At 39.6% G+C, this 12,377-nt stretch overlaps 1 protein-coding gene across 1 annotated transcript in view; it reads right to left on the bottom strand.

Annotated features, from left to right (window-relative positions):
- Nucleotides 1-12,377, bottom strand: part of CDC40 (cell division cycle 40) — a 71,931-nt gene that overhangs the window by 4,930 nt on the left and 54,624 nt on the right. Inside the window, exons 10-12 of the mRNA XM_060238125.1 lie at nt 11,966-12,067; nt 5,724-5,839; nt 5,348-5,481 (exon numbers count right to left, since the gene is read on the bottom strand). Coding sequence (XP_060094108.1) covers nt 5,348-5,481; nt 5,724-5,839; nt 11,966-12,067 — 352 coding nt within the window. The remainder of the gene's footprint in view (nt 1-5,347; nt 5,482-5,723; nt 5,840-11,965; nt 12,068-12,377) is intronic.

The following is a 12,377-nucleotide window of genomic DNA, read 5'->3' as shown; positions in this document are numbered from 1 at the left end:
TGAGCTATGTAAATATTCCATTGTTAAAACCAAGGATTGACGGTACAAAGTTGTCCAGATGGCAAATCCATTGCATGGGGGCCCATGAGGCCAGTATCTGAGTGCTCAACTTTGACTTGTTAACAAGCCCTTTCTTACATATCCAGGGTAATGCTGATTGCCACTTTGGGGTCAGAAAGGCATTTTCCTCCAGGCCAGATTGGCCCCAGGTTCCTGGAAGGGGTTTTTTTTTGCCTTCTTCTAGGCATAGAGCAGGAATCACAGGGTGGGGAAGGTAGTTGTGAATTTCCTGTGGTCCTTTCCAGATCTATGTTTTTATGTGTCTAAGCATTACTTTTCATCTCTCCCCTGCTTCATACTCCAATACAAAGGATACTTTGGACAGCAATACTGACACTCCTGAACATCATTACATGCCACTGTTATGTCCATTGTTTTTTAAACCACCCTGACTGCTTCAGGTAGAACAGCATGTGATAATCAATTTCAGAACAATGTTGAAGAAGGATGTAAAACCTTTACTATATTTTAATCCTGCATGTAATTCACAGCTGACTTGGGAGGGGTGTGTGTGAATGGAGTCCAGGGATGATGGGTGTGCTCTGGCTCTTTCCTGCCTTCCTTCTGATGTTCCCTTGATGACAACTGAAGGAGAGGATCTCTCAGCAGCAGTGAGATCCAGGTACTATAAAAGCCCCACTGCTTCCTTCATGTGTATACTCATGCATATGTAGACAGAAGTTCAAAGTCAACTACTAAAATGTTTCTTTTTTCACAGCTATAGTAAAGGAGCAGTGTAGTTCTGTGCAGTTACTGTAGCCTAAACACATTGAAATCAATGAACTGGAGTAACCACCTAAGATTGAACTCAGATACTTCAACTGCTTCCATCTTCTGCATTAAGCAGAACCTCACAAAGTTATTTGGTGGTTGCTCCAACCAGTCTTTTAGCTCATACTGATTTCTTCTCTGGTTGCATTCTCACAACCTTTAACTGGCAAAGGATCTGCTTCATCCACAAAGCCTACCAAATCTGAAAATCATCACAGAAAGACACTCTCCAGCTCCATTAAAAAAAACCCAAGGAGTTACCAAGAACAAACCACGTAACATCAGATTTGGGGAAATTCTTCTGCTATATAGGTAACAGTATTTGTTCAACATTGTAGCATCGTTCTCTTATGCCTCCACATCATCTAGTTTTAGATTGTATTTTGTGCCATACACTTCGATAATATTGCATACATGAGAAATGGTTCTCATTGTATTATGTGCTGACATTTTCAGAAAAAGGTAAAAGTTAACACAATTTAGCTGCTGCTTCTTGAAGATCAATACAGGTATCACATATGGTTTATTCAATACAGCTGATTTAGGCTTTATTCAGTTGTTACTTTCTGTGGCAAGAAAATCTCAACTCAACCTCAGTCTTGGGTGTACAAAGCTCCCTGTCTCCCTACATGAAGTGATAAATGAACTGTGATACAGCTCACTTATTTGATCAGGAAGTTATAGTCAAAATTAAAATAATACAGCCAGATCTGCTTATGATCTTCATCCCACCGTAAGGGTGGGATCTGCACCCCCATATCTCAAACTGGGTTCAGGTTTCTCCCACAAACAGGCCAGGTAGCATCTCAGCCTGTGGAGTGTAATAGGCCACTTTGCATAAGAATATTAAAGAGATGTTTCATATTCATTGTACGATATACTTTCAGTCTTGCAGTTAAACAGTTTTCCCAGACACTGCTCCTCCTTAACAGTCACTTTAAGCTCATGGGCTCTTTCCTTTTCTTCTGTGTATAAAAGGTAAAAAGCAAATTGGGGGATCCATTAATCTTCCTTACCTGGCATATTAGTTAAAAACAAAGGGAAATGTTGGCTTTAGTTCTTGAAGTTCAGATGTCACTTTTAGCAACAGGTCACTTTTAAAATATTACTTAAAAACACTGTTAGGGAGCTTCACCTAAAAATACTGAACAATTCTGTTATCTAATAGAAGTATTTTAACTCCGTGGCATCCAACTCAATTTCATTAAAGTTTTAATTGTCGCAACTGAGTGTATCTACAACCAAAATCATGGTTAATACAAAAACAAGAAACCTAAACAGAGGAAGACTGGCTTCAAGCAGAAGAGATCTTGGAAGTTATCTGCATGCTCAAATACTTCAGCAAAGCAGAGATCAAAAGACTTTCTATTGAAATTTTTATGCATTCTGTGATGCTGCTCAAGGCAGTCATTTTTAGGAGTGTGTGATTCCCACCCCCCCTTGGTATTTTAGTTTGGGTCTACTGAAACCCCCCCCCCCAAAAAAATTTTGGGATTTCTTGGGGGGGGGGGAACCTGGATCCAAATATCAGTTAAATATTCAGATCTGGGATTTTTTTGAAAATCCTGAATTTTTGGGGACCCAACAGATCTGAACTGAAAAATACTGAGAGAGAAAAACTAGCAGCAAAGCAGCAAAAAACAGCGGAGAGGCAGCTCCAGTCCTTCTGTGTTGTTCTGGGTTTGTTGGTAATTCCCAAAAATATCCAGAATTTTTTTGGGGGGATCTTCCGAAAAATCCCAGATACTTTTGGAATGCTGAAATATACTCCCAAAGTAGGTGTTTTTGGAGTATATTTTCAGATCAGGTAGACCTGAATGCACACCCCTAGTCATTTTGCTTAGCCAATACTTTAAGAGACTCTTGATAATTGCGATTGCAGGAACAGAATATTGGATTGATGTTCTTACCAGCTTCAGTAGATGGCATTGAAAACTTAACAATGCAGAAAGTATTCATTATGCAGCTACATTAACCTCTATGATATTTACATATATCAAATTAACATCAAATTGGATGATGATGATGATGATGATATTGGATTTATATCCCGCCCTCCACTCCGAAGAGTCTCAGAGCGGCTCACAATCTCCTTTACCTTCCTCCCCCACAACGGACACCCTGTGAGTAAGTGCTCTCATGAAGGTTAATTGTAGCTTAATTTTGTTCATATAACCATGCAATCATATAAATTCAAGGTAAAAAAACTTTATCTCCAGTTCTTTTGACCTGTTTCAAGACTTGAAACTTTTTAAAAATATTACTTTTAAAATGTCATGAATCTGCAGTGTTTACAATCCCACTTGCTTATCATGACAAAAAAATCAATTGATTTTCATTCAGTACTTTGAACATATGAAGCTGCCTTATACTGAATCAGACCCTCGGTCCATCAAAGTCAGTATTATCTACTCAGACTGGCAGCGGTTCTCCAGGGTCTCGAGCTGAGGTTTTCCACACCTATTTACCTGAACCCTTTTTAGGTGGAGATGCCAGGGATTGAACCTAGGACCTTCTGCTTGCCAAGCAGATACTCTGCCACTGAGCCACCGTCCCTCCCCTATATCTAGCGCCTTCACAGAATATATTTTAATCCTACCAGTCTTTAGCAAACATACACATGACTACATTTTATAGGCAATAACACTTAAGGAAACTTCCTGCCACTAAACCTGCTCAACTGATGCCCTCCCTTTCCAATTGCAAAACAATCTAGCCATTCTGATTTATAGCACTCTTTTCCAGAACATCATTCCAGTGATGTCACAATGCCTAATTACTGTAAACTGCACATAGTTTATTCCTCATCCTACATCTAGAGCTCACATGTTAAACAGAGGTCATTAACTGGGACTGATAAGCCAGCAGGTGGTGCTCTTCCCTTAGTGCCAATAGTCCACTAAGACAGAAACAAGACAGTAACTTAAGGTAATGGTTTCATTCCCCCCACCAAAAAAAGAGATCTGACCACCAGAAGTATTTCTATATTCCTAACTCAGCCCTGGAAATAAAAGCACCTTGGCCTTTTTGTGCCCTGGCTTTCATTGTTGGCTGATCCCACTGTTTGGATTTGACACCGAAACACTGTTTGGATCTGATATCGAAAGTATTCCTTACTTTTTGACACTAGTATTCTGGCTAGATTTCATTTTAGGGCTGGATGCAGATGTGATCACTAAGGAAGTTAGCTGTGGCACTGCAAGCTCCCTTTCTCGTTCTTCTGTGGCTGGGCATGACACATATTATGTCTGTCAACTCCAGTTATAAGCTTACTCCAACTGAAATCATCTAACATCAGATACAACCTCAACCAGAGTACAAGGGTGAATATGTACCTGTATATGTTTGAATGTGCACAGGTGAGGGGGAAGACAGAATGTGATTTAGTGACTCAAACTGAATGCTCAGCTGCTACATCTGCACTAGTTTCCAAGGCACAAAAGTTAAGCAACCATAGTCTACACACTTGTCTGGCAAACCCACAAGATAGCAGTCTAAACCAGGGGTGTCAAGCTTACAGCCTGCAGGCTGCAACCAACCCACCCAGGGCTTTAATCAGGCCCTCATCTCTTTTTCTCCCCCCTCTTCCCCCTGCTGTCCTCACCCTTTGAAGCTCAGAGGCCTCCGAAGTTCCCAGCTCCTTCTGCCTTGTCTTTGCCTGCTTCATCAGGAAGCTCTTCTTGGCTTGCAAAGCTGCAAAGAAAAGGCAGAATGGATTTTCCATTAAGTGTGCCCAGAGAGACTACTCTGAGAATAGTCTCTCCGGGCCCAGAGACCTTAATGGAAAATCCGTTTCATGTTTTCCTTGCAACTTTGTCTGTACTGCAATGTATTTTAATGGAGTGTTTCACTTTCCAGTGTTTGTATTGTCAACTGAAGCTGTTGCTTACTGGAGTTGTCTCCTTGCAAATAAAGGGATGATGCTTCAAGCCAGCTTGTCTCTGCTGAATGGACCTGAGAACTGGTGCCTAGTGAGTACTCTGACTTGGAAGCCCACAGCCAGAGGAGGATATTACACTGGAGAACCACTGCCAATCTGAGTAGACCCTGTGTGTGTGTGTGTGTGGGGGGAGTATGCAATGCCCAGCCATTTTATGTGTTTCCTAGGCTCAGAGCACTTTATATTTAGCTTCTGCTGTGATCCTTGTGCTTTCTCTTGATGTTTTATTTTAAACAAAATCTTACAAGAGTTTTACGCATGTTTGTATTTTAAGTAAAAAAATCTGTGTGTTTGTTTGTAGCCTTTATAAAATTTATCTCTTTGCTATCTGGAATTACATTTTATGACACATGTGCCCTGGGCTCCACAAAGTCCTATATATGTCAGATCCAGCCCTCATAAACAAATGAATTCGACACTCCTGGCCTAAACCCAATTGATACCTATATTGCATCATGAACATAGGAAGCCAGGAAAATGAGTAAAATACCAATGCATTCCACTACCCCTAATTTAAATCAGGGAGTTTTATCCTTCTTCCCATCCAACCACTATCAGGCACAGAATTCCACTTACCATTCCCAGACTCTTAAACTCTTGTCATCAGATGTACTGACAAATCGTCTGTTCTCATCCACAAACACAATGGTGTTGACAGCACCCAAATGCCTATCGTACTCCTGTACTATTTCTCCACTTCGAATATCCCACTGCAAGGTAAGTAGAACAAAACAGTTCAATGTGGTCTTCAAACAACAAGAAGCAACTGACATGCATTGCTTTGTAAATCTTCTGGAACAGAAGAACAAGTTTTTGAGCACAGTATTCTTTCTAGTATTAGGGGAAACAGCCTATCATTATCTTAAGTGTCATGAAAGCATTCTACTAAATGGCAAACTAATTTATTTTTCATTTTAAGAATTATATAAAGATCATGAAATGTCTGACTTACCTGAACAATTTTCTTATCTGACATTCCTGCAACAAAAAGGTTTTGTTTATCTTCATCAGGATTGAATTTGACACAATAAGGAACCTTTCTGTTGGTGAACCTTGAAATACACTGTCCTAAAGAGAAAGAGAAATCATGGATTGGGACACCATTCAATACTATTATGGCCCTTAGATTAGAAACTATCATATATAACATAAATTTGGCCTGGCAAGCAGCATTTAGATTTAGAATCCAACTTTTGTTCATCAGTGATCAGAACAATTTTCTTTAGAGCCTAATTATTAATCCTTCTATTCCAACTTGGCTTAACCCAATATATGAGAAATAGACCCTTTTTAGTCCCTTCTCCCTACTTTTTAATTTATGGGGTTAAGTAAAACTTGTTTAGTGATTAATGACCATATAAAGAATATTGATTTCATAAAAATACAGGCTAAAGTCTACAGTGTTGTGCTCTCTACTATTTAACTTCGCTCCAATGATCCCACATCAGCATTAACATTGATATTACTGTGCATTTATGCTGGCTAGATTTAATGTGCTACCATCTGCATTCCTGCCTGGAAGATACAAAAACATTCCATCTAATTGTAAATTTTGTCCTTGTTCTGTTAACCCGAGATATTGGTTCACATGTCTTTCCACTGTAGGGTCTAGGTACAGGCATGTCTGGATATACTGGAACCTGCACTAGCTGATTTAAAAATTCTGTTCTTTAGGCAGAAGACTCAAAGTTTTATTGACAGATGTTGACCAAAGAACTACTGTATCTGTGGCAAAGTTTCTGTGCTTTGTAACGGAAGTCCAATATATAATTACTCAGATTCTAACCTTTAAACTGTTAGATATATTAGGATGAATCATGTATGGTGAGGCTCTATGTAGATAATTTTATATTAATGTTTTTCTTTATTTTACTCTGCTTCTGAATGGCCTGTGGACCTTGACAAAAGATTTGACTAATTCAACACATCTGGCTTTGTAGAGCTATCCAAAATTACCTTTTATTATGGAAATTGCTCTGAGGATTTACAGACTCATGTTACAAGACAAATCTCACAAATAAGAAGTGCCTCCTCACTTTAAAAAGCACTTTTCACTATTTTATGACATTGGGGGGGGGGGAGTCCGTGGCCACATCCAACATTGCAAGTGGTTAGTTTAAACTCTGCTTAATGAACTACCTTAAGATGACTGAAATCGGAGCTAAGGAGATGGACAGGAAAAAACAAGAAGATTATTTGCTGAGAAAGTCTTTACCCAAAATAACATTAGAACAACAGGAGGGATTGAATCGCCCAATAGCAATGTATGAATTAGTAGAAGTCTGGAATAAATTGAAGAAAAATAAAGCCGCCGGTCCGGATGGCATTCCACCTGAATATTATATTGTGCTCAAGGAGACATTAATTAACCACTTCAAAAGGCTTCTTGAAGAGGTGTGGTCTAAAGCGGAAATCTTGGACTCTTGGAAGATGGCGAACATTGCATTAATACCTAAATCAGCACAAGGTGCAGATGAAGTTAAAAACTACAGACCGATATCGCTTCTGAACGTGGATTATAAAATTTATTCTGCTATTCTCGCTAATAGATTAAAAAAGGTATTAAATAAAATAATTCATACTGATCAAGTTGGGTTCCTGCCTAAAAGACATATGAGGATGAACTTAAGAATGATACTGAATGTTTTGGAATATTATGAAATAACGGGGAAGAAACAGTTGGCTTTGTTTTTTATAGACGCCGAAAAAGCTTTTGATAACTTAAATTGGGATTTCATGTTGGGTCTATTGAAGATGATGGATTTTGGACAGGATTTTATTCGGAATGTGGCAGCAATATATAAAGACCAGAGGGCGAAGATAATAGTGAATGGAGATCTAACAGAGGAGATAAACCTAAGGAAGGGGACTAGACAGGGATGCCCTCTCTCGCCCCTACTTTTTGTGTTAGCTCTGGAAATATTACTGGAGTCCATAAGGAAAAATGACAAAATTAGGGGTTTAGAAATCAAACATGAAAGCTATAAAGTGTTAGCATACGCAGATGATTTGGTTTTAATTGTTCAAAATCCAATTGAAGCAACTGAGGAGATTTTACAGGAATTAAATGACTATGGACAAGTGGCAGGATTAAGAGTTAATTATAATAAATCTAAGCTTATAACTAAAAATATGTCTTCATCTGATATACAAACGGTGGTAAAAGGTACTGGCTTCCAGAGTGAATCTAAAGTTAAATATTTAGGGATAATGTTAGATAACAAGAGTAGTAATATATATGCACTTAATTACGAACCACTTCTAAAAGAACTTGAAGGTAAATTAAAAAAATGGCGTTCATTACAATTATCTTTTATGGGTAGAATTGCCTTGATAAAGATGTACATACTACCTAAGGTACTATTTTTATTCCAAGTCGTTAACTTTGCAGCTCGGAAAGTCTTTTTTGTTAAATTAGAACGTATTACTAGATCTTTTATATGGTTAGATAAAAAACATAGAATCAGAGGGAAAATTCTTATGGATGGTAAAGAAAATGGCGGTCTTGGTCTCCCAGACTGGGAAAATTATCACACGGCTTGCGGTATTCCGTGGTTATTGGAGTGGATAGGGCTTGAAAACAAAAGAGTCTTGACATTAGAAGGTTTTGACCTATTAAATGGTTGGCACTTTAATTTATGGTATACCCGGAAAACGCAAAAGTATTTTGTTAACCATTTAATACGGAAGGGGACATATAGTGTGTGGTTGAAGCTTAAAAGGTTAATTTACAACAAAGTCCCAAGATGGATTTCTCCTTATGAGGCCTCCATACAACCTCAGTTATATGATTATACAAAAACAGTTAAATATTATGATTTGTTAGATGAAAATAATAGAATAAGAGGGAGGGAAGACCTAGAAAAGGGAGGTATAAAGATAGACTGGTGGCCCATGACACAGATATTGGCTAAGTTTAATCAGGATAAGTTGTCTGGGTTCACCAGTTTAAGATTTGATTTTGACAAAATTTTACAAAATAAGGTTGACAAAACAATTAAGTGCACATATAATTATTTGATGCAGCTCAAACTAGAGGATGAAATAGTTAAGGTAGTCATGCTAAAATGGTCCGAAAACTTGGAGAAAAATATAGATTTAGAAACTTGGATGTTATTTTGGAGATTAAATCATAAAATAATTAAGCCGATTAATTTTAAGGAAAAATTTTTTAAATTATTTCACAGGTGGTATGTAACGCCTGTTCAATTAAATAAGATTAACCCGATTACTTCACCAAAATGCTGGAAATGTGGGTCAAAAATAGGCTCATTTTATCATCTATGGTGGACCTGTGTAATTGCAAGGAAATTCTGGGTTAAAATACACGGAATGCTGAAAAATATGCTGGGTATAAATTGGCAGTTTAAACCTGAAATTATGCTCCTTTCTTTAGTGAGAAAGGAAGTCCCCAGAGAGGACGAATATCTTACGATTTACGTACTAACTGCTGCTAGAATTGTTTATGCAAGGTTTTGGAGGCAAAAAGACAGCCCAGAAATAGAGGAAGTAATAGACAAGGTTTATCAGGCCGCTGAGATGGATATTTTATCCAATATGCTGAAAGGGATTTCCAAAGTAGAAGCCACTAATAAGTGGGAAAAGTTTTATTTATGGTTAAAGACAAAAGGCAAGACATAGAGAACGATTGACAAATGATAATGTTAAGTATCTATGGTGGTCAAGTAAATGAAGTGAAGTAATAACTTGAAAGAAGATAGGTGATAAATATGTATTGGGTAATTTGTTACAGGCAATATGTGATGTTACACTGAAGTATCACTGCCCTCAGTCTCAAGCGGAAAAATAGAACCGGGTGAAAGTTTAGGTTAATTTTTCTTACTATAACTTTTTTTGTTAGTTTGTTTGTTTGTCTGTCGGTTTCATTCAATGTAAGCCTTATAGAAGGCGAATGATAAAGTATACAAAAGTTTGTAATTTTCTTTTTGTGGAGTTGAAATAAAGTTTTTTTGCTATAAAAAAAAAAAAAAAAAGATGACTGAAATCAACTAGACTGTTCAGACAGTATGACTTACAGTCAGGTAAAGGGGGGCATTTTTTTTAATGCTCTGCAGTTCAAACAGTGACCCTATGGGGTGAAGCTACTTGACACGCCAGGATTAAACAAGGATTCCTACATTTCAATTTAACAGCCAGGAGGGCTTCACAAGACTGATGTAGCCCTCCTACTGACCAGAGTGCAGGATGGCCAATGTTCATATTTCACACTCAATTAGAGTTTAATCAACATTTGAAAGCAGTCTGGTACTGTAACAAAGCACAAAAAATAGATAAAAGTATGACCATTACTGAAAAAAAATGGCATTGTTAATAACTACCGCTAAACGAGGATGGAATTTTAAAAAAATTCCCCAATTTTGACAGAACTGCCTAGCTGTATCACAGTATCGCACAACTGTGGAGGGAGGAGGCATGGTTGGACAACATGACCTGGCTTCAGCTACAGCACTCCTTAGAAACCAGCTCATTTCTCCTTACGCTCACAAGGAACTTATGTCCCACTCTCTAAAGCCTGTGACAGAATTTGATAGCGGGAAAACACAGAAGCTACAGTATTTAGGATGTACCTATGACTACATTTATGCCCTCCCCACTTTGGATATCCAGTAAAGGAATCCACATAGTCCATACAAGTGTGAGTGTGTTTCAGGGCTGCAGCCATGGGGGAGCCCTCCAGAGGGCCGGCTCCTGACTTCCACCAGAGGCCCTCCAACTCAGGGCCCCTGACCTACCTAGCTGGAGCCTTCTTCTGGGAGCCTGCTGCTGGGTTCATGGGGGCCAGGGCTGTGCCATGGCAGCAGCTTCCTGGATCCTGCTGCTGCCACTCAGGGCTTGCAGGGCCAGGCTTTACTGCGATGACAGCTTCCTGGTGCTGTATAGCTCCTCCTGCAGTGGTAGTGGGCTCTTTCTCCTCCTCCTAGTCCTGCAACTCTGGACAGTATGTTGGGCTCTAGTATGAGCAGAAGTGACTTGCCCTTGCTCCTGCCCCTGCTCTTCTGGCTGTCTTTTCTGCCCTCTCCCTTGGAAAGTGAAGTTGCTGCACTGCTGCTACAGAGAAGGGGGCGCCCAGCTGGCAGCGAGATCCTTGGGGAGCCAGTGGGACTTTGGAGAGAGTCAGAGGAGCCTTTGCAGGGTAGGGTGCTGTGCAAAGGAAGTATGCCTGGAGCATTCCCAAGAAGGTGGGTAGAGTGAAGTTCTTGTTTGAAGTGGTTAAAAAAACAGTAATAAATCTCTTTGCTGGAGAATCAGAGCTGGTCATTTTACAATGACAGATGGAGTAAAGAATCTTCTGGAAAAGCAAACAATCCGCCCGTCAATGCACCCTCTGAGGATTGTGTTGGAATGGTCGTGTTTTCTTGGGGGCTGCAGGTTGGGTGCAACGCACAGAAAAGAAAGGGGTGGTTCTTTTCACCAAAGGGGATGGGAGGAGAAGGAGGGTTTGGAGGGCAGTTTGGGCAGCCGAGGGCTAGCTGGCTTATTGGTGGTGCTGCATCTTGAGCTGCACTCCTCCAATGGTGCCCCCCAACAGTTTTCAAGGCCCCAAAAATCAAGAAATCCTGGCTACGTGCCTGGTGTGTTTAACATGTGTACGGCAGTAACAGGACTTTATATCTGTATTTGCCAGAGAGATATGATCTATTATGAATGTATTCACTGAAGAGGTTAAAAAATTCAACTACCTTTCTGAAGGTCATTCAGATTTTCTAGGGCAATTTCATAACAACCTTCGCTTGGTCACCCTGCAAGCTTAACATGGAACTGGAGCCAATTATGGATCTTTGATACGTATGGTTTGGATGCTATTCTCTATTTCCATGGGTGCAAGGGCACTTCTACCACTAATTTTCACTAATTTCCTTATTTGTGCTTCATGTCTCTCTCCTCCCCTCCTCCCCGCCAGTGCTATTCCAAAGGCTCCCCTGAACTCCAACAAAGCACTCAGAGTGGGCTGCAGTGAGGAATCTGAAGCATGAACATTGTTTGGCTGCAGTAGCTTTCAAGGGGGCAAAAGCAATCACAGCAGCAGTGCAGGAGGAGCAGAAAGCTACTTTATATTGCCTGGAGAGTAAGTGGTCACTTCTGAGTGATCTTCTGCCTACCCAATCTAAAAGGTAACATTTTGCACTTCCATGCCTATATTTTTTGCTGTTTACAAAATAAATACGCATTTACCTGTTTCAGTATCCCAGAGCTTAAGATACCGATCATATGCAGCACTAAGAAACTGGCTTCCAGCATTGTTGAAGCATATATCTCGAACAGCTTTACTGTGTCCTACAGAATGAAAGGGGCATGAGTAGAAACAGGGGAACAGATTGTCTTTGGCCTGTAATGTGAAGCTCAAGGCACATTCTGGAGAGGGGAAGTAAGGGATGGATTCATAGAGAGTATAAGCTATTTGTTCAATGCTGAACACACAGTTCCCAGTCCAGCACTGGCAGTATCATGTGCATCACCTTTTTGCACAAGAAGCTCTTGATTCAGCAGTGGATGCACTTTTGGAAGCTAAAAACTTTCTCATTAAAGGGAGCTCTAAAAATATGACTGAAGAAATGCTACAGAAGTTCTATTTTGAGCAGCATTT

The sequence above is a fragment of the Heteronotia binoei genome, chromosome 1 (genome assembly GCF_032191835.1).
Source record: "Heteronotia binoei isolate CCM8104 ecotype False Entrance Well chromosome 1, APGP_CSIRO_Hbin_v1, whole genome shotgun sequence".
In the NCBI taxonomy this organism is placed as follows: Eukaryota; Metazoa; Chordata; class Lepidosauria; order Squamata; family Gekkonidae; genus Heteronotia; species Heteronotia binoei.
The sequence above is the reverse complement of the archived record's forward strand: the minus strand, read 5'-3'. Positions and strand labels throughout refer to the sequence as shown.